Source organism: Silurus aristotelis, assembly GCF_946808225.1.
Source record: "Silurus aristotelis genome assembly, chromosome: 26".
NCBI classification, from domain to species: domain Eukaryota; kingdom Metazoa; phylum Chordata; class Actinopteri; order Siluriformes; family Siluridae; genus Silurus; species Silurus aristotelis.
This window is the reverse complement of record NC_139599.1, coordinates 6,161,220-6,183,415: the sequence shown is the minus strand read 5'-3', so window position 1 is coordinate 6,183,415 and position 22,196 is coordinate 6,161,220. Positions and strand designations below refer to the sequence as shown.

At 37.9% G+C, this 22,196-nt stretch overlaps 2 protein-coding genes across 7 annotated transcripts; one reads left to right on the top strand and one right to left on the bottom strand.

The window, feature by feature from the left end:
* The first annotated feature begins 8 nt into the window (after positions 1-8).
* znhit3 (zinc finger, HIT-type containing 3) lies at positions 9-4,718 on the top strand. Of its 3 annotated transcripts, none has more exons than XM_083532049.1 (5): positions 9-216; positions 1,894-1,931; positions 2,521-2,586; positions 2,989-3,072; positions 4,089-4,718. In XM_083532049.1, exons 1-5 carry the CDS (start codon positions 152-154, stop codon positions 4,283-4,285), a joined length of 450 nt encoding a protein of 149 aa, XP_083388175.1. In that variant the 5' UTR covers positions 9-151; the 3' UTR covers positions 4,286-4,718. The 3 variants fall into 3 exon arrangements, with proteins under 3 accessions (XP_083388175.1, XP_083388174.1, XP_083388173.1); XM_083532048.1 differs by having other exon boundaries at positions 2,986-3,072; XM_083532047.1 differs by having other exon boundaries at positions 2,983-3,072.
* A 718-nt stretch (positions 4,719-5,436) lies between these two features.
* On the bottom strand, positions 5,437-22,072 carry myo19 (myosin XIX). Of its 4 annotated transcripts, none has more exons than XM_083531809.1 (23): positions 21,781-22,072; positions 19,547-19,694; positions 18,770-18,918; positions 17,280-17,393; positions 17,070-17,196; positions 16,743-16,812; positions 15,899-16,001; positions 15,343-15,439; positions 15,155-15,231; positions 14,744-14,831; positions 14,066-14,234; positions 13,729-13,802; positions 13,380-13,615; positions 13,124-13,300; positions 12,766-12,903; positions 12,038-12,145; positions 11,806-11,876; positions 11,466-11,539; positions 9,736-9,893; positions 9,517-9,646; positions 9,193-9,278; positions 6,853-7,170; positions 5,437-6,421 (listed from the first exon to the last, which is right to left on the bottom strand). In XM_083531809.1, the coding sequence occupies exons 1-23, from the start codon at positions 21,892-21,894 to the stop codon at positions 6,308-6,310; spliced, it is 2,940 nt and encodes a 979-aa protein (XP_083387935.1). In that variant the 5' UTR covers positions 21,895-22,072; the 3' UTR covers positions 5,437-6,307. The 4 variants fall into 4 exon arrangements, with proteins under 4 accessions (XP_083387935.1, XP_083387934.1, XP_083387937.1 ...); XM_083531808.1 differs by having other exon boundaries at positions 19,547-19,697; positions 21,781-22,071; XM_083531811.1 differs by having other exon boundaries at positions 11,475-11,539; positions 21,781-22,071.
* Positions 22,073-22,196: the final 124 nt, after the last annotated feature.

Sequence of the window (22,196 nt, the reverse complement as noted above, 5' to 3'; positions counted from 1 at the left end):
CAGTATAGGGAACAAACCTGTATTTGGTACTCAGCTGATTATCTGTAGGGGCGGACGCATGCTTATTTTCGCGGAACTTTTTTTTGTGTTATTTAAGAGTTGAATAGTTTTTTTAAATATGAAATAAGAAACTTGGTGTGATTAAGCAGTCATGCTGTGTGTAGTGTGCAGTGAGCATATTCCCAAATACAGATGTCCTGTGTGCAGAATCAGATAGTAAGTAAAGACTAGTTTGGACACGTGGGTTTGAGTTTATCGTATGTATGTGTGTGTGTGTGTGTGTGTGTGTGTGTGTATATGTATGTATGTATGTATACGTGTGTGTATGTGCATGTATGTATGTGTGTGTGTGTGTGTGTGTATGTGCATGTGCATGTATATATGTGTGTGTGTGTGTGTGTGTGTGTGTGTGTGTGTATGTATATATGTGTGTGTGTGTGTGTGTGTGTGTATGTGTATGTATGTATGTACGTACGTATGTATATATGTATGTATGTGTGTGTGTGTGTGTGTGTGTGTGTGTGTGTGTGTGTGTGTATGTGCATGTGCATGTATATATATGTGTGTGTGTGTGTGTGTATGTATATATGTGTGTGTGTGTGTGTGTGTGTGTATGTGTATGTATGTATGTACGTACGTATGTATATATGTATGTATGTATGTGTGTGTGTGTGTGTGTGTGTGTGTGTGTATGTGCATGTGCATGTATATATATGTGTGTGTGTGTGTGTGTGTGTGTATGTATATATGTGTGTGTGTGTGTGTGTGTGTGTATGTGTATGTATGTATGTACGTACGTATGTATATATGTATGTATGTATACGTGTGTGTATGTGTGTATATATGTATGTGTATGTATATGTATGTATATATGTGTGTATGTGTGTGTGTGTGTGTGTGTATGTATGTATGTGTGTATGTGTGTGTGTGTGTATGTATGTATGTATGTATGTATATATGTATATATGTGTGTGTGTATGTATGTATGTATGTATATATGTATATATGTGTGTGTGTGTGTATGTATGTATGTATGTATGTATGTATATATGTATATATGTGTGTGTGTATGTATGTATGTATGTATATATGTATATATGTGTGTGTGTGTGTATGTATGTATGTATGTATGTATGTATGTATGTATAAGCTTTGAAAGCTTGTCAGCATGTTAGGCTATTTTCTGGGTAACTAAAATGTGATCAACTTTGCAGCTGAAATATTTTTAGTGTATAATTAATGGTATGAACTATTTTAGTGGGGTTTAGTGACGTTTATGTAATTTGTGTAAAAACCGCACATGAGCTCAAACCTCAGTTCATCTCTTCTATGTTGCAGTTGTTCTATAACATTTTCACAAAAAGGAAATATCGTGTCAGCAGTCTGTAAACTTCTGCTCGTTTGTTCTTTAATCACCGAAAAGTTGTAAATGTATTTGGGCACTAATTGCAATTAAGCCCTAAATCTTCACGTCATTCGTGTTTCAAATTAATTTGTTATTATCTAAACATTATCCTGGTATTAGTAACTAAGATGTTTTGGTACAGTCATTAATTGGTTAACTATTAGCTCTATGTGGCGAATACCATATACTGAACAATAACACAACAATTTGCACTCTTCTATTCTCTGTCAGTGGTTAATGCAAGTCAGATAACGTAAATATGTCACGTTGTTTGGACACGTGGGTGTGTATTTATCATCTATATTTATAATATGCATAGCGGTTAGGCCATGTTCTGGGTGACTAAAATGTGAAAACCTTTCAGCTGTGATATATTTTTAGTATATATTTAAGTAGTATGAAATGTTTTAATGAGTTTTAGTGATGTTTATATAATGTGTGTAAAAAAAAAAAACACGTGCTCAAACCTCATCTTTTCTTTGTTGCAGCTGCTCATTAGGGTGCTTTAAGAAACACAAAAATGATGGTAAGTCTTCAAACTTTTTATGAATACAATTAGTTAGTTAGTGTGTGTGTGTGTGTGTGTGTGTGTGTGTGTGTGTGTGTGTGTGTGTGTGTGTGTGTGTAAAACATGTATGTAATTATTCAGGATATGCCAAGGTTTTTGTGAAGCTGTGTTTCTATAATATAGTTTGACCAGAGATTAGCGAATCAGTTTCTCTTCATTGCACATCACTTCACTTATATAGACTTTTACCTGATTTTGTATGGAGTTAAGTAGTAAGAGACATATGCATTCTGTAGTTCTGCACTTAACTTAAACTAAATATTTAATATCTAACCCACACAGTCCCCTCAAAGCCTTTTAAGTTGTTCTGACAGGATGACGAGCAGTTAAAAGAAAAACTGATCACTAAGGATATGTTAACTGATTAATAAAAATAGATAAATTTGTTATGAGGGAAGCCAAGCCTGAAGCCAAAAGAGGAAAGACGAGAAAAAATGTAGCTTGTTTGCCTTTTTATTGACTCAATATCCTCATATTTTCAGTACAAATCTAATATAATTCGGGATATTTTATGAAAATATTTTGTATGTTTGTCCTGTAATTCTAGACTCATGCCAGCCAGTGAAAGACGCCACACCACCTGCACCGTGCCCGGATTCCTGTCGAAGTGGGGGTGTGTTTACTTTTGCATTTGCGTTAACACGCACCGTCTTGAAAATCAGTTTTTAAGTGCGCTGCTTTACAGGTTTCTTTTCGTTTAAAATAAAACGTAGTAAGTTTTATGTATCGACTTGTGTATAGACTGATCGGCTGTGTTCCAATATCAATTTTAACACACCGCAGTTGTCTTTTTTTTTTTTTTGCCACTTGCTCTAGTTGAAGTCAGCTAGAGCGAGGTAAATTGGTTGCATGCATCCCAGTTTGTAAAAGCTATTTTACATTACATTATAGTAAAGCTTACACATTCAGTAACTATTACTTAAAGCTCATAGGTACTTGCGTAACACTTTACCCACTACGCTGCTAGTGCATGCAAGGTCATGTTATATTTAAGAATTTTTTTTTTTAGCAGCAGCAGCAGAGCCTTGGACGGTTGATGACCTCCTGGATGATGACAGTCAGTCTGACCAAATTCCTCTGCAGAAACTTCAGCTATTAGGTACAGTGGTTTCTTTTTTTTATTCGTCAAGCAGATCGGATCAAACAACTAGACATGAGTATTATGGCCCCTAATTGATGCTTTGGAGGTTACACCTGTTTCCATACTCAGTCTTTACTCGGATCCAGATAAGCAGTTAGTATCCTAACCTAGTGTGTGTCTATTAGGAGTGGGCGCTATATCGGTATAAACCTGACTACCGGTATTGTTTTAGCATATGGATTTTTGCTATACCGTGGATACTGTTACATATTCATGAATTTTTCATTTGCATTTATCATTTTTCCTTTTATTTGGTACCATTAACAACATTTAACACTACTAATGATACAGAGTCGAGGCTTAACGTTGAACTTCTTGCCCTCTCCTCTGTCCAACGCCTTACTACAGAGGGAGGGCAAAAGTGAACAAGAATCAACAGATAGTCATGCCGAAGAGCGCGAGGAAGAATTGGTTAAAAAGAAGGTGGCCTCCTCTGTCGTATGGAACTGGTTTGGGTTTAAGATCTAGTAATGTGAAACCTGCTCTGTTCTAGGTTTTGTTCTCCATTATGCTGGATTATATTGCCTTTTTTGAGCAGGGACACACATAGATGAGGCAACATTTTGTCTGTGAAATAATAAAAGAGAATAAACAAATCCTCCTTCATAAAGTCACTTTTAATATCCGTTATCATTTGTCACTTCTACTAGAGAAGGAAGATGAAATAAAGGTCTGGACAATCTATCTATTTAATACGCAAATGCATGTTATTTGCCACTAAAGGCTGCTACTTAATCTACAGAAAGTAATGGATTGTGTTTTTATAATTAGTCTTTGGACTAGTTTATTTCCCCTTTTTAAGGATTTGTTTATTTGATCTTTTCCGAGTGCTCGGTTTGATTCATATCTGGACAACAATCCACCAGCTGACGATGATTAGTTGAAATATGTAGAGAATATAAACGACGTTTGACAGTATGCCTAAGGAATATCATATCTCCTGACTCCGAGGTTTACCTTGTCTGTTGTTGTAGGTGAATCTGATAAACTGATGACGATGCTGCAGAATCCACACTTGAGGAATCTGATGCAGACTGTCGACTCGGCTGAGGATAAATCCAAAGCTATGAAGAAAGCCATGCAGGAGCCGCTGTTTGTAGAGCTCGCCAACCAGTGCTTACAGATCATCGAGCCGGCAGAAAAACATGATGATGATTATGATGATGAGTAAATTACTTACTGATTGGGTTACTGATCAGAAGGTCTGGGATTAAAGCCCCGGAATCGCCAAGCTTGAACAAGACCCATAACCCTCTGTGCACTAGGGGTGCTGTAACATGGCTGACCCTGTGCTCTCACCCCAACTTCCTAACATCGCTGGGATATGCCAAGAAAGAATTTCACTGTGCTGTAATTTACATGACAAGTTAAAAAAAAGCACCTTTCTTTCTTCCTAAATAGATGAACATCCATTCAGCCTGGTGCTGAAAGAAGATAAAGTATGTGTACAGATTGCTTTCATGTGTCTTCATTAATTGCAAATTATGTTAATAGTTTTTGGTTATAGTTATTGGTCAGTTGTTTGATTCTTCTTCTTGTAACATAGACAATAAGTGAAACTTGATTTTTGGAAAAAGAATAAAATTCAACAACAAAAAAAAAAACTGCTGTGAAAATATCTGGAGTAAAGAACAGATTGGTTATAAAAATGTATCTAAAATTAGCAGAAGGTGTTTTAAGACTCACTCAGTTTACAAGAAAGTAGTTTATTTATCTACATTTACACCTTCAAAAAAGTTTTCTTGCACAGCAATTCAGAGCTCCCAATGTTCTGGAAGTCTTCTCAAACACATTTCAAACACCTGTGGTTTGCGCTGGATCTCCGCAATGGTGTCAAAACGGTGACCTTCGAGCCGTATCTTCATTTCAGGAAAAGGGCAATGTCCGCAGGAGCCGAGTCGGATGAGTAGGGTGGGTACTGAAGTAAGATTATGAGGATTTTACTCCGACGATCATCATGCACGAGTTGCCGAACGTTTTCGACGTTTTTGGGGGTTGAGCTCGTTGAAGGTCTTCCTGATCTCGTCTTATTCCAAGTGATGTTCATCCGCTCTTGAAGCACTCGTGCCACTTAACACACCTCGAACGACTCGTTGCAGCATCGATATATGTCAAACGTCTCTGTGGAGGATTTGCTGATTGTTCTAACTCGCTGACTATGATGAAATCGCAGACATGGTAACACACGTGGTCAGAATATTACCAGTAAGCACCATCAGTCTCAACCTTTTGATACCACCTCATATATATTCTTAACACAAAAATCATTTAACGCTAAGATAAAATGGCACCTTTTTAAAAATAAATTGCACAAATCCAACATGCCATATGAAATTTATTAGTTTTTTGATAAAACATTTTTCAAAGCATAATGTCAATATTACAATATCTAGTACTGAAAATGTTCCAGATTTCCAATACAGTACATGAACATTATACATATAATATTGACATGAAGCTGGGGTGGGGGATAATATATAGTGTGGAAAAAGAACACGTCAGAATCACGTCCTGGTTAAGTCATAAATGCTCCTCATTCTCCCTATAAAAGTAGTGTTTGTATTTGTCTGTGCAATGAGCCTTAAAATAAAGCAGAAATGTATCTGAAGTACACAGTACTAAACAATCCAGAAACCAGATCCAGTTGATGCAAAGTTCTAGTTATATTGAATATTTAAATCATAAAGGAAATATGTGGTTTGATCATGTTATAAATGAACGAATCGAATATTTGAATTTTTTTTTTGCTATGAATCTAATGTTTTCTTCCCCATTTAGAAATAGACTTAACTCTTCAGTGCAAACATCTTGAATTCAAGTTTCCCATACCCATTTATCTCAATCTTTCAATTTTAATACATGTAAAAAATAATCTCTAATCAAATAAATATTTGATGTTTTCAAAACCAAATAATCAGCCTTTGATTATAAAACCGAATACCTCATGCAGGAAGCATAATCTGAGAATGAATACGTATAAAATAGCCTACAGTAGTATGTAGACTAATGAACAAAAGGCACATACACAATAACAGACAAACAAAAAAAAAACCCTGAATTACATTACATGTGGCAGCGATGAGTTTCACTGGCATTCAGTCCCGCTTATGCATTTGGAAAGTGCATTGGTTTGGATAGCGCTTGTTTTGGTTGATTACAGTGAATTGATATGGAGGAGCAGCTACACATATGCTTATGTTTTCTCCAGCAGAATTTGATTAAACCCGGTCACTTCGTCACCGAGGGGTCCTGGGTACATTTCGGCATAGCGGAGAGGAGATCTCTGCATGTGGAGCTTCACAGAGCCCTGTAGAGGAAATTAAAAGACTGGGATTAAACAGGAAAAACCCATGAGCAGATTCTCTTTAAAGCGATCAGTCTATGATGAGGTTATTATGCTTTTTGTGTGGAGGTCGACCGATATAGGTTTTTCTCTGGCCGATGCCGATATTTGATGCCAATTCCCCCCCCCCCCCCCTTTCATCTCACTAACAATACATTTTCAAAAACTTACTATCATTCTCTCTATATAAAATGTTATCCTCGTTTTCTTTCCAAAAGCATCGTATTTAACCAATGAAATATAAAAGGCTAGATTAAAAACGAATGATACGAACGCCTAGGACACACCAAGGTGACAGGTTCTCTAACTCTGCAGTTAACACTGGAAGAAACTTGACCTTGTGCTATAAAGAATAACTGATCAAACTGTTTTTTTTTTAATCCCCAAAGTCTCACCTGTGGCTGTGCTCGGATGGATGCCACACCCTGCTTGAACTGGTTGGGCTCCACTTTGTACTCTCCGTTCCTGAAGGGGATCTTCAGCATAGCCATGATGGACATGACCTTGTGGAATCCTGTGGTGGTGAGAGTCACGGTGATGCTGGGGGTGAAGGTCATAGCCAGGCCCAGAGGCCAGCTGCTGACTGCTACTGGATTGGGGAAGCTGGAGAGCTGTACAGAAGCTTTTTGCATCAGCCATGAACATGCCTTTTCTTCCTCCTGCAGGTCCTCAGCTTCGTCCAACTCCGCCTCGGCAAGGAAATCCATCAAAGTCTGGGCAGAAGGGAAGAGTGCTTTATTCGAAAAGTCTGCTAGTCAGCGTTCAGCACATTTTGATATATCATTTGATCATGATACTTAGAGAGATATTCTAAATACACAATATACAATCAATGCTGGCCAAATTAGGGGAGGAAGAGGAAAAAGAAAACAAACAAACAAATAAATAAATAAATTCGAATTGAGTCTTGGGCTGTATTTAAACTGCCGAAGAGTGTTTTTCAATTCTTCCAGGAATTACTGTAATTTCCAGACAATAAAGTGCACCCTTATATAAGCCGCACCTGTCTATAAGCCGCAGCTGTCTACACTAATGTATTTTACACAGGCTTTAACGAGACACGTTACACACGGTGCAACATGTTGCGCTTCTATTAGGAGCATAGCGATATTTTGGGAAAAGACCGGCACTGCATTCTTCCGGTATTACTGCGTGTGTGTAAGACTAAGGATTATGTCCTTTTTATTTTCTGATGCTTATTTCTAAGTTTCTTTGACTAACCCATAACGCTGTTGCCAAGAAAAATAAAAAAAGCACGAGTTTTGGAAACCTGTCTGTGCTTATATGATTTCTGTTGCACCTGGAGTTAGCGAGCTCTCCCTTCACCCAGACTCAACGCGCTACAACGGCTTGTATCTAAAAAGTAGCCGACCAAGAAAGTTATTGTTCACGGTCTTCCTCCTTCCTTTCACAACTACAGTGGTACCTTGACCTACGAGTGCATTAATGTATGAGTTTTCCGAGGTACGAGCGGTCACTCGGTCGATTTTTTTGCTTTGTTACGCGAGCAAAAAAACTGAGGTACGAGCTCGAGACGCTGCTGCTAGATGGCGAAGCGAAGCCAGAAAGCGAAGATTGTGACAAAAATTAAGATAAGCAAAGAAGAAAAAGTAAAAATGTTAAAGTTTAGGGATACGTAGTGTACAGGAGTGATAGTAAAAAATGAGTTTTCCCTCCGCCGCCGCTTATCGCCTCTACCCCCCCTCCACACACACACACACACACACACACACACACACACACACACACACCATTTTCGTTAGCTCAAGTCGTCTCATCTCCAAGGAAAATACACTGAATAAAACCTTATTATATCTTTACATACTCTTTCTATTATGTTTTTATACAAGATTTGTTATTTAGAAATGTATTTTCCAATATAATAACATAAAACAAAACGGGGTGTCATTTTGAGGGTTGGAACGAATTAATGCCATTTTAAGTATTTTTAAAATGGAAAACTGATTTGATGTGCGAGCAAATTGAGATACGAGCTCGTCTACGGAATAAATTAAACTCGTAGGTCAAGGTACCACTGTATTTCTCTGGGGAGTTTCTTTTGTCATCGTCGTGCGCAAAAAAAAAAAAAAACGTTTTTTTTGGGTAGCGGCTAATAGTCCGAAAAATACGGTACATTTTTCCATATTACCGTTTTTTCCGGACTATAAGCCGCTACTTTTTTCCCATGCTTGAAACCCCGCGGCTTAAACAATGAAGTGGCTAATTTATGCTTTTTTCCCGGTTTCACAAGCTTCATGCCGCCAAAAAACTGAGCCCAATAACATTAGACCAATGAAATTGCCAAACGGGTTCAGGTGAACCAATGAAATTCTTTATATCAAATCAGATCAGATCAGCTCCAACGACGCACGACGATGCCAAAAGATAAATTCTCGAGAGAAAAAGTTGTGAAAGGAAGGAGGAAGAGAGAGTGAACAATGAATTTCTTGGTAGGCTACTGTTTAGATAAAAGCCGTGTAACAGACACTGTCTTTCGTTAAAGCCTGTGTAAAGTTCATTAGTTTCAATGCGGCTTATAAACAGGTGCGGCTTATTTATGTTCAAAATAAAAATCTTTGTAAAATTCAGTGGGTGAGGCTTATATTCAGGTGCGTTTAAAAGTCATAAAAGCATATTAATAAAGTATAGATAATAAGGTCAGGTGTATTACAAAACAAGCAATCAAATCTAATTACGATTCAGGGTGCATCATTTCGCCGGTCAAAAACACTCACCCTCCACGTCCTCCATTTCCTCTGGATGACTGTGGCAGCTTTGTGCCATCTCTTCACCTCTCTCCTGACCAGCCAAGCCCGCAGCACTGAATAGAATTTTAGGATAAAAAAAAATAAAGTAGATAAATAAACATTATAAACTATAAAAGATGTGAAAATATATGTATATACGGTACATGAGAATGGCCTATGAAAATAAATATATAAAAATCTACATCTTGTTGTCTTTTTGCTCTAAAAGGTATACTCTGAAGCTTTTTTCCACTATAAAAAAAAAATAATAAAAAATCCCACTACTCTACATAGAAGTCATATTTGTTGTACCTGCTTGTATAATAGTGACACTCTTCATCCTGATGGCTCGCTGACGGCACTGGTGTCTGCGCCAGCAGCACTGGATTGAGAAGGCCTTCTGAGAGCGCACTCTATGCCTCCGCTCCTCCAATAGCTCCAACTTGAGAAAGCAGATAGACGTCAATCGGGTTCACAGGAGCAAAACAATACTTGGACCTGATTTTAACACTAAGCCTGATATTGCATTACCATTACGTGGGTCAAAAACACTTTAGTCTTCCCACAATGCACCAACACGTTATTGTTGTTAGGGGTGGGGTCAGGGTCAAAAGAATTGGTCCTCAGGACTGCATTCAGGACGTCCCGGACAGCGGGACCAAGCGTGATATGATCCCTGTTCTCTTCTCCTAGAAGGCACAGGGACATTTTAGTCACAAACAAACACAAACTGTACATAACTCCACTAGACCCAACTCATCAGTGCCTTTTTTTATGATGCTCACAATTAGTTAGGATTGTAACAAAGCCAAAACCTCTTTATGGTTAAAAGTTGTAAAAATTCCTTTGCAATTATCTAGGAAAAGGAATAAGTACTACACACTCCTTTCGAATAATGAGCCAATGACGTTATATTGTGGCAAACAGAAGTAGTAGCATTACTACTTATGTTTGTTTAGAAAATTCATAATAGATTGTTGGGATTCTCTTCAGATTCAGAAATCTTCCTGGCTTCCTAATATACTATACAGTGTCTTTTAAAAGTTTGAAAACACTCAGTCTTTTATTATTTTTAAGATGCATGCATGTTCCTTTTGTTTATAGGCAAAAAAAGGCAAAAAGAAAAACCTCCTTTTTAGTAAATGACTTGAAAAATTCTGTGAACAGAATAAATTAGTCCAAATTCGACATTTATGGCTCCAACAGAAGAACTTCTCTAAGACGGAGAACAGGAGAGAAGATGTTAGCAGTCTTCCTCACACCAACAGTCAGACATGGAAGTGGAAGTTTAATGGTTTGGGGTTGTTTTGGAGCAGGGAAGGATGTGGACTTATTTTAGTTGAAAAGAATACTGAACCAACATGGCTACTATTCTGAACTTCAACACCATACAATTCTGTCTTGACTGCAGCTAATTCAGGACCGATTTTACCAACAAGACAACGACTCACAGCATGCACATCTCTGTAGGAGTTATTTATGCAGAAGAAATTTGCAACTTTTACAATAGGAATGACAAAATATTTCAGCTGAATGTGCAGATTTTTACCTAGTTTGTTGCATATAAACAAAAGGAACATACACGTGTCTCTTAAAAACAAGAAAACTAGGCAGGCACTGTGTGCGCTCACTATGTAAGGTATTACATCTTGGAGTTGTAGATCCTACATGTCCATTAGAGAAATTTCCCCACTGTGGGACGAATAAAGCTAGATCTTATCTTATTAGAACAGAAAACATTTTGCATCTCTAACAAGAGTTTGATTCCAATGTAAACATGATATAAACTTGTTTTTCCCCATGTTAAATAATTTAGGTCATTTAGGAAATCTGTGTTTTGCCATACATTAGAAATAACAAGTTGTAAATAATATTCAAATAGTGAAAACGTCCATTTGATGAAAGATAATATAAGTACATACACATGATATGATGAGTACATACAGAAAATGGAGTGAAATGATAAAGAAAATGAATTGTGTGCAATGAGAAGCAGTTAAAGAATTTCACACAAAGAGGAAGAGGTGGACATTCAGTTAGAAGCACATGCCAAAATATGCTACATGCTCACCCACAAAACACACTTACCTGAGAGAGCTAGCAGCCTAGTTAATCTATGCCTGGTCCCATTCTAACATAAATAAATATTTGCTTTCCTATAGGGTAAGATGAACACAGTACTGCAGTTCAAGGACAGGAAAGGAAAAGATTATATATAGAAAGAGTAGAAATTCTATTACAAATTTGAAATGATATATCGCCATTTTCACCTTGAGTCAGGAGCCTAGATTTGGTGATCAACCCGTAACGATGAATAAAGTTGCCATAGGAGACCCTGTGTGAATCAATGCATAGAATTAAATGAAAAGCATTGCAGATATGAATCCTAGATATCGATCAAAATATTGACGAAATATTAATACAAAAAGATGATGAGGAATTAATTTGTTGTTGTTTTTGTTTTTATTCAGAAAGCGAGGTGTACACTTTTTATATTTAAACAATATAAAAACGAAACATTTTTTTTACCGTGAAACCTCCCCCGTTAAATGTCTGCTACAAATTTGCATTCGACTGCATGCTTTTTGGATGTTGTGTTACCTGATAGGAAAACCTGCAGCACTGATGTTAATGGTCTCCACTATTCCACACGCCTCCAGCTGCATGATCACCTGTGTAGCAGACCAAAAGCTCCAAAAATTTACCAATTTGTCCATCCAATTAGTATTTATATGCAGAAAAAATTGAATCGAAGGTGATTGAGACAAGACTGTACTGATACACTACAGTTTAAAACATGAGGAATACATGAAATCAGAAAAACTGTCCTCACCTCTTCCTTCTTGAAGGTGAGCGGCTTGCAGTCGGGGTTGGGTTTAATACAGCGTGTGTAATGAGGAGTGGTGCGGTGCAGAATCTTCATTAAATTCTCCAAGGAGTTCTGTAAAAAACAGTATATAAACAGATTTATATAGTAATTTTCTATTTATATATGTTATTGCGTATTTATATTTAGTAACAATTAGGTCCAGTGATTCTGCTACATAATTGTAAAGTACCCAAGGAATAAGGTACCAATAAGACACAGCTTTCATGATGATCTCGGATATGCTAAACAACGTTTTCAGCTGAGAAGTGAGCACCACACAAATTATAAATCCATGAGGAATGTTCTTCCATTTTTTTCATGTCATTTGCTGTTTTTATGATCAGGGAACACCCAAAAATGTGACAAAATGATACGTATCAAATGTGGCAGCAAATGATACGCTGTGATTGGGGTCGAGGTTAACCTGAAAGAGAGCAAAAATAAATGCGCCCATCTTTCTTTTTTTTTCTTTAACATAGAATGTGATCACATCTCATTCAGGGCATTAAAAAAAATAAAAATAATACGTTGAAAAAGAGGAAAGAACACAGAGGAAAACTGGATTAGTGCTTCTCTGTACCTGTAATACAGATTTGAATATATTTTAGTCTATAACAGATACAGTTCAAAGCTCAAATGACTGTGTTCTAGACCGGTATAGCATTAATATACTGCTATATTTTCTAGATTACCTTGAATTTAGAGACAACAGTGACGACTTTGTTGTGACCCCGAGGGTTTTCTTCAGTGTTTGAGTCTGCAAAGAGACTTTGCAGCAGAGGGTCTTCTGATTTTTGCAGCAAGCTGAGGAGTTCAGGGGGAACTGGATCCTGCACACACAGAAAGAGAGAGGGAATGAAAAAGAGAAGGGTTTGTAATCATGTCTTTGTGTTTTCCAATATAAAATCTTGTCTTATCAGCATGCGTACACACACACACACACACACACACACACACACACACACACACACACACACACACACACACACACACACACACACACACACACACACACACACACACACACACACACACACACACACACACAACCTTATTCTTCTCCATCATGCCCTCGATCTGGTAGCTAACTTTGCCAGCATAATGAGCTACAATGAAGTGCGGTTGCTTGCTAAACTTGTCCCAGCTCATACTGGCTTTGTCAGAAAGCTCCTTCTGTAGACGCTCACGGAACTGCTTTGCGTCGGAGGCTCTGTTCAGACGGCATTCCTAAAAAAACCAGAGCACCATTCAGTGTTAAAATACATTACAATAATGATTGTATACTGATTCAATCTAAAACTCCCACCTCATTAAGCAAGGAGAAGATGCCAGTAGGATTTCCCTCTATCAGATCCAGGCATCTCTGGTTGTCCTGGTAGCGAATGAAGGACCACTGCAGTCCTTCGGATACGTATTCCTCCTGCTTGGCCTTCAGATAGTGAGCTACAAAATGCTGCTGCAGCTTCTCATTGGCGTAGTTAATGCACAGCTGCTCCAGGTTGTTCAGGAGGAAACACTCGAAGCCATACACATCCAAAAGGCCTACAAAGATCAGAAGTGTGGTTTCAAAACAAATGCAGCACAAGGTCTAGTGGAGTTATGTCACATAAAGGGAAGGGAAGCAGATGGTGGATGTGTACGGAGAGGTTATGTACCGATGAAGTTGCACCACTTGGAGTTGTCTGCACACATGCTGGTGTTGATGAAACTAACCAACCAATCAAAAAGTCTGGCAGACAAAATACAAACAAATAATTAATCATGAGCATTTAAACAGTAATTACAAATAAAAAAAGAAAATAAATATGCATCAAGTCAGAAGGTTAAAGGAAATATAGGAAAAAAATTGTGGAAAAAAAAAAAAAAGGATCAAGCTCACAAAAAAAGTAATTGACACTACAATAGATAATCCATAACATCACAATCTAGACAAGTCAAGTCTAATAAACGTGCAGGCACGTGTTAATGTTGTGTTGGTGTAATGAGACGCACCGTGCGTAGATGACTTTAGCGAGACAGTCCCTGCGCACAACACACTCGCTCTGGGAACAGGGTTTGAGCAAAGCGCTCTGCTTTCCTGCGCGCAACAGCCGTACGCTCATACACTCCTGCAGCTCATCTGCCGGCACACGCAACAGAGCCGCTGTCATCTCTAAGAAATCTACACACATAACAAAAAGCACAAAGTCAGTCACAGACACAAACCTGCCAAATATGAATATAAACCCTTATTCAATCATTTTAATTTGAGCTTTTACTGATTTGGAATCATAATTATAATTCAACAATGCAGGCCAAGGTTATAGTGATGGGAAGATCGTATCATTTTAGTGACTTTCATCGTTTATTAAAATGAATGAATATTTTATTGAGCCATTTAGTTCATCTTGTTCTTTAAATCACCTTCATAGCGCATATATATATATATATATATATATATATATATATATATATATATATATATTATATATATATATATATATATATATATGAGTCACGTAGCTCATGACTCATATATAAGGACTCTTTGAGACGACTCTTTTTCTGAGTCATATTAAAGACTCGTTCAAATTGAACAAATCGTTCATGAACGACCCATCAGTACAAGGTTATTATTATATTTTTCCACAGACAGCAATAGAAGTTTCTTCATTGTTAGCGTTTTATTACCTTTGGACTGTTGGTCGAGGCCACAGGTCTCAGACTCTGGAGCAGGACCAAAATTTACGTTCCCCAGCTGCAGAAGTCCTGCCAGGATCTACATGATTACATAAAGGAAATGTCAGAAAGACACCACAGTGCTAGTAATTAATGTCATTAATTCACAGTCATGCTTAGAATGACTGCCACTGCTCGATAAAATTGTCAAAAAAATTTATATAATTGTACAAAAATAAACCTTACACTAGAAGTTCATTCACATTTTCCACAATTTACCAGAATTGTATCAAATATCATTTGCAGAGGTGGCCAAAAATTGGGGGGTGGGTGGGGGGGTATATGGAGTCTGCATATGGCTCAACACAGTAATATGCTCACTGCTATGAGGATGCCAATGGTTTCCTTTCTGAAGGAACCTACCCTGAAAATCTGTGCACGCTTGTCCGCATCGATTCCGAGGCTGACCATGGCATCGACCGTCTCCTGAAAGCAATCCTCTACAGTGATATAAAATGAAAGCAAACATGTCATTATGCACCAAAATGACATCCCAAACATTCAAAAGGCCTCGAGACAAATAACCTATGATATATATAATGAACAAGAACCTTCTAAAGTTTTCTCTGCATTTGGCAACCAGGCAAACTTTTGGTTACATGGCATCTGCCATTCCTGTCTCTGTTCCGCTGTGGCTCCCTTCATCATCTGTGTGATATGTAAAGCAGAAAAACAAATAAAGCAATTAATATACTCGTGGAAAAGAAATATATTCATTTTACATCAGCAAGGCGCTCGTTCCTCGCTCCTTCTACAATTTTCATTTTAATTTGTTTCATAGCGAACTGTGCTATACCGACATTACCCCTACAAAGGGGTTAACAGACATTCAACAACACTAAATGTAACTAGAAATAAATAAAATGTATGATGTTCATTTTTAGTCCCCATTAAAACCTTTCAGTATTGGCTTTCAGTATGAATTTTAGCCCCTAAGGTTATAAACTGGTGTGCTCTGGAACAAAAACTAAATTTGCATTTGAAAGATACATGCATTTAAAATGTAATCCTTCTTTCTAGCACTGTTATAGTTCAACAAGTTTGACATCATCATTAGGTACTATAGCAAGAGTTCCTAATTAGACATCACCCCTGGGTTGCATTCACCTGATAAAAAATGTGGAAGTTCCTCTCGTTAGGAGCTTGAAAAGCCACCCGTGTCTTCTCCAAGAGATACGTTTGCACAGAAGCCCCTACCAGCAACTGAGAACTGCATAACAAAAACAAAAACAACCTCTCGTTACTGTTTAAGCTGCATTTACACAAGTCACTCGTTGTGGGATTCATGTTTGGATCTATTGCTTAACTTTTGCTTTAATTGCCTCCTATTACACACCAAAAAATATCATATCATATACACAATATGTAAAAGTATGTGGACACCTGACCGATTTATATATATTTATAACATCCTATTCCACATTTAGTCCCCATTTACTGTTATAATAACCTCCACTCTTCTGAAAAGATGTTCCACTAGATTTCTGACTGATTCACGATCAGCTTTATGATCATTCAACCACAAGGGTGTTACTAAAATCAGGTACTGATGTAGGGTGAGGACACCCAGGATCCAGTCAGTGTTCTAATTCATCCAAAAGGTGTCCAATAGGGTCTCACAAAATCTTTAATTCCAACCCATGTACACTATTTCATAATAGATCTGGCTTTGTGCACAGGGGCATTGTCATGCTGGAACAGATTTGGGTCTGCAAGTTCAAGTGAAGGGAAAATGTAATTCTACCACATCCAATGGCCTCCTGCACAATTCTGTGCCTCCAACATTATGGTAAAAGTTTGGGGAAGAACCACATATGGCTGGAAAGGTCAAGTGTCCCATAATTTTGTCCATATACAGTAGTATAGAATATAAACAATTTAAATAAATGTAGCGTAAACAGAAAAACCTGTTGAAGTATATATAAAAATGGAACGTGTACTGGAGACTGACCTGTTCATCTGGAGCTGGATGTACTTTCCGAAGCGGCTGCTGTTGTTGTTGCGTAAAGTGCAAGCGTTGCCTGTATTATGGGACAGAGAGAAAAATACTAAAAATTATTTCTTTACACCCTGGAATGCAGGGCAGAGTCTCACAAGCATGACGATGAAAAGAAGATCATGTTCCAAATTAGTCTACATTTTCCTATCCAGGAAATAGCATATGTACACCACCCAAAATAGCAATAAATGGTGGTTGACTGTACTGTAGATAGCATGTATATGCCTATGCTCCTTCAGTCAGTTTCAATCTCTCTATCTCTGTCTGTCTGTGTCTTACCAAATGCTTCCATGATGGGGTTTGAATCCAGCACTCTTCTCTCAATCCTCTCCACTGTGTGCTGGCATTTCTGGGATGAGGCAGCCACTGTGGCATAGTACTTCATGAGGCAGCGGGAAGTCCATGTCTAGGGAGAAACACAGTGATGCTAAATCAGGCCGAAGTGAGTCTCGCGATAAAAGAAATAAAACACAATTTGACTCATGCCACCTTCCCAGCTCCACTCTCTCCTGAAACCACAAGTGACTGGTCGACGGGTTCAACTTGGCCCTGAACATTCCTGTATGCCTCTTCTGCTACAATGTAGATGTGAGGCTTAAAATCCTGGATCAATACAAAAACAGACAGTGGGTGAAAGCTTTTGTCATCAGTGTCAAGATAATATTTGATAAAATATAAAAAGAAAAAGAGTTGTTGCATATAATCCACACAATTACCAGACTGTTACCACAAAGTTGAAAGCATATATTTATATAAGACGTCTTTGTACAAGTAGCATTACATTTTATCTTCACTTGAACTAGGAGACCCAAACCTGTTCCAGCATGGCAATGATGCCAGCTCTATGAAGATATAGCTTACATGTTTTGGAGTGAAAGATCTTTAGCGGCCTGCTATAGAGCTCAATTTATTTCTATAGCGCTTTTCACAATGGACATTGTCTCAAAGCAGCTTTACAGAACTTAAGAATTAACGTGAATTGTGTGTATTAATCCCTCAACCTTATTGAGCATCTTTGGAATGAACTGGAATGCTGACTGCACTCCAGGTCTCACTGTGTCTGAATGAGCACAAATCTCCTTAACCACATAACAGAATCTAGTGGAACATCTTTCCAAAAGAGTGGAGGTTACATACAATTCTTATAGTCCACACAACTTTTGTTCACGTAGTGAAGATCACCTTAAAATTACACTCCGGAGTTTGAAACCACTACCACAGTAAAACAAGTGAGATCATTGATGGACAAGGGAAGCGATACTCTTCAGGAATATTCAGCAAATTTACCTTTAAAGGGAATATACCAATATATGTGAACTAGCCAGCTAGCTGATGTTCTGTAACAGTGAGCACGGCTTCTCTAAGATTTACTTTCATTAACAGGGTAATGTTTCTTTTAATAAATGGTTGGGGGGTAAAAAAAAATAATAAAATAAAATAAAACACTGCAAACCTACATTTCTGTGGATGTGAATGTGGTTGATAGTGTTTTTTTTAACTCCAATTTTTCTTTTACCCGTCAAAATTCATGCAATCACATGAGAAAAACACTACAGCAAGGGTAATCAAGATCACCATGCAGTGGCAAAACCCTAAACATGATGCAATACTGTATATATGACCCACACATGAATCTATTTTATTTAAAACTGTATTATACTGTGCACACAATTTTAAACTTTGACTCCAAATTTCTGTCACAAATGACATTAAACAACATTAAAACGCATTCCGCTCCTGTGTTCTGCCCTTCACCCGTGCAAATATTTGCTTAGTGCTACTATTAGTGAATGCTGATCATTTTGCAAGAAAGCCTTTGTGCTGCTTAATGAAACGTTTTCCACTTGAGAAAATATCGTGAAAAATTATTTGCCCGATGTGTTTAATCTCATAGAACTCATCTCGTAGTATTTTAGATTTTCCTGCAGGGCTTCGATTATTGATGCACACATTAATTGGCACAGTCTAGAAAAGTCTACCTGAGGTTGGGAAGCTGAGTGGTACTCGTGCATCACGTCCAGTGAGTACAGGTGAGGAATGGGCTGGAAGGGGTTCAGAGCCACCAGAGTGCAGCCGGCATGAGTGTAAAACACTCTGGCACTGTAACGTGCCTGCAGGCATTTTAGCACTGTTTTACACACACACAAACACACACACACAAATATATATTATATGAAATCATTATTGTATAAATTATTTACATGCGTCACTTGGTTAAAGTGAAAAGTGCTATGTATGAATTATGCAAAAAAAAGAAAAAAAAAGAATGATGGATGGAAACGAACAAGAAAACAGAAACAGACAAATGGGGAGAGGAAGAGGAAGAGGCAGAGAGAGAGAGAGAGAGAGAGAGAGAGAGAGAGAGAGAGAGACAGAGACAGAGAGAGAGAGAGACAGAGAGAAACAGCATAAGAAGGAAAATAACATTCCTGTTATTATAAGAACTGCTGAACAAAATATTTATCATCATCATTATTATTATTATTATTACTGTTGCTGTTAAGATGTTGATTTTTAATAATAATAATTATAATAAATAATAATAATGATTGTTAATTACTTTAAAAAAAATATTAATTGATTATTGTTAATATTGGACATACTACTGTACTTAGATATATAAAGAACAAATCATTTATCGAACAATAAAGACGGACAAGTTATGCAAAAGTGTAAACACTGTCTTCAGATTGCCATTTTGTGTGTGCGTGCGTGTGTGTGTGCATGCGTGCGTGTGTGCGCGTGTGCACGTATACCTGTGGTTGGGGTTACCGGGTTGACTTTGGTCAGGTCATCGTAGGTGTGGAGGTCAGCCTCATTTACCAGAAAGGCTCTGACGTCTCCTTCCAGCGAGTCATTAAGAGACTTCCTGCGGGCCTGAAGCCGCTCTGTTACGCTGTTTACCTGCTAAAACACACACACACACACACACACACACACACACACACACACACACACACACAATCAAAGGCAAATCAAAGTATTTCATACACTATACACTGAGTGCTTGGTAACAGTCAGAGGTAAAGCTATTCCTGGGATGCAGTGATGGACGCAATTTTCTTCAAGAATTAAAAACATGAAAATATATTTAATCTGTCCATTTGTGTTATAAGAAATAAGATGAGGAAATAGAAGACCTAAGTGACCTCGTCCTTTATTAGCACATGCCAGACATGTTGCTGCAAGGCAAAGCAAGACAGGGCTTATACACAGACACTGCACTGACAAAAAAAAATGTGAGCACACACACACACAATGTACAGTCTGATTTATTGTCTTAGAGCCCACATTTACCAGCTGCCATCAAACCATAACTAGGAGCAAATTGGGACAGTTTGGGAATCCCTGAGGATGAAATCCAAAGGCTGGAAAACTTTTTTCCGCTGTAAAACACTGGAAACTTGTGTCCACTGCAGCCTGACTCTTGTTTTTGACCGAGGGGTGTGGAATCTGATACGATTTTCCTACAAAAATGTCAGTCGATGGATTTTTTTTGCACCGTTCTGTCAAACCATTTGACCCACAAGTCCAAGGCTTAAAATTTTCCCTAAAGTTACATACAAAACATGAATGTAAGTGATAACTGTGCGTCTTTCTTGTCCATCCCCTTTCAGTCCTTTGGCTTTTTTAACCTCAAAGTACAACACATTGATGCTCCCTAAAGAAACACACACTACATCCACAATGACAATCACACTCAAAAATGCTTGCTGTACATCCCAATTTTTATCCTCCTTTGCTCTTATCTTTCACTCCAACTTTGGCAAAATAGGTCTTCATGGAGCTTGCTTTGTGTACCAGGGCATTGTCATGCTGGGACAGGTTTGGGCCTCTTTATTTCAATGAAAGAATGTTGTATATAAATGTTATATACAGTATACAATGTTATTCTATAAAACTGTGTGCTTCCTACATTCTGGTAACAGTTTGAAAAAAAACACATACTGGTGTGGTCTGGTGTTCACATACTTTTGGTTTATGGAGTGTTCATACACAGAGGGGGACACCCCAGTCAGTCACTTAAATCCCCTTTTGTAAACAGTGTAAAAACAAAGCACTTAGACAAGCAGCATCTCGATTTAACAAACATAACGGCCCCAGAGGCTCGAGTCATATGTTAATACAATTATCTCTACTTAATAACTAGTCTTAATCTGTTGTTCAGGCGCTCCAGAACGTTTTATTGGATTTAAGGATTAAAAAAAGGACGGCAGCGGGTAGCGTCGCTGCCTCACAACAATCTTGACCTCAGATAATTTGTCTGGGTGGAGCTATGTATATTCTCTTAGGTTCTCCAGTTTCCTCTCACAGGTGGATTAGATAAGCTAAATTGGGCATTGGTGTGTGTGTGTGTGTGTGTGTGTGTGTGTGTGTGTGTGTGTGTGTGTGTGTGTGCGCGCACGCACGCCTGGTGCTGTCCCACCCAGGTTAGATGGATAGACAGATAGATGGATAGACATACGGACAGACAGACAGACACGGAGAACTTTATCATTGCATACAGTCATTGAAGACTTTCATCTTAACTTTATTTTTATTGATCACAGGTTTCCATTGTTTGTTTGTTTCTTTTCCCCTTTTTCATGTATGCTCTTTGATACTTATTAGATAGACAGATAGACAGATAGACAGACAGACAGATAGATAAATGTAAGACTGGATAGATAGATAGACAGACAGACAGATAGATAAATGTAAGACTGGATGGATGGATGGATATAGATAGATAGATAGATAGATAGATAGAGATAGATAGAGATAGATAGATAGATAGATAGATAGATAGATAGATAGATAGATAGATAGATAGATAGATAGATAGATAGATAGATAGATAGATAAAAATGGCCAACAATATAAATAAATCAGGTAATAAACATTTTTAAACAACTTTAGTTCTTTCATCTTCATAATTATTTTTTATTTATAATTTTAATGAAAGTGCAAGTAGTCTATAAGGATATAAGTATAATAAATTGTATCTTACCTTCCCAGGACGTCCTGCTCTTCCATTTTGCTCAAAACTCACAGATTTACCATCTGTTCTGTCTCCAAACACCTTTTCAGTCCTGAATAAAAGTTTCTGCTTGGCATCTGCCATAATACAAAGAACCAGGACTGTCCAGGCTGTTTTTTCTTTTCTATTTTTTGGTCTCTAGTCTTGCAGTCCCGCCATTACCAGCCTGTGTGTGTAACTTTCCTGCTTCTGAGTCAGAAAATCCCACAGTGAAGGACAAAAATGCTTCAACGCCCCGCCTGCTTCAACGCTCTTCCTACTCACAGTGGGATTAACCCCGCCTCCAGCTCTACGGCGGATCTGATTGGATACACGTAATCAAAACCACGCCCGTTGATGGGTTTAAACAGGTGATCAAGTGCAATCAGGCTTCACAAGGCATGATT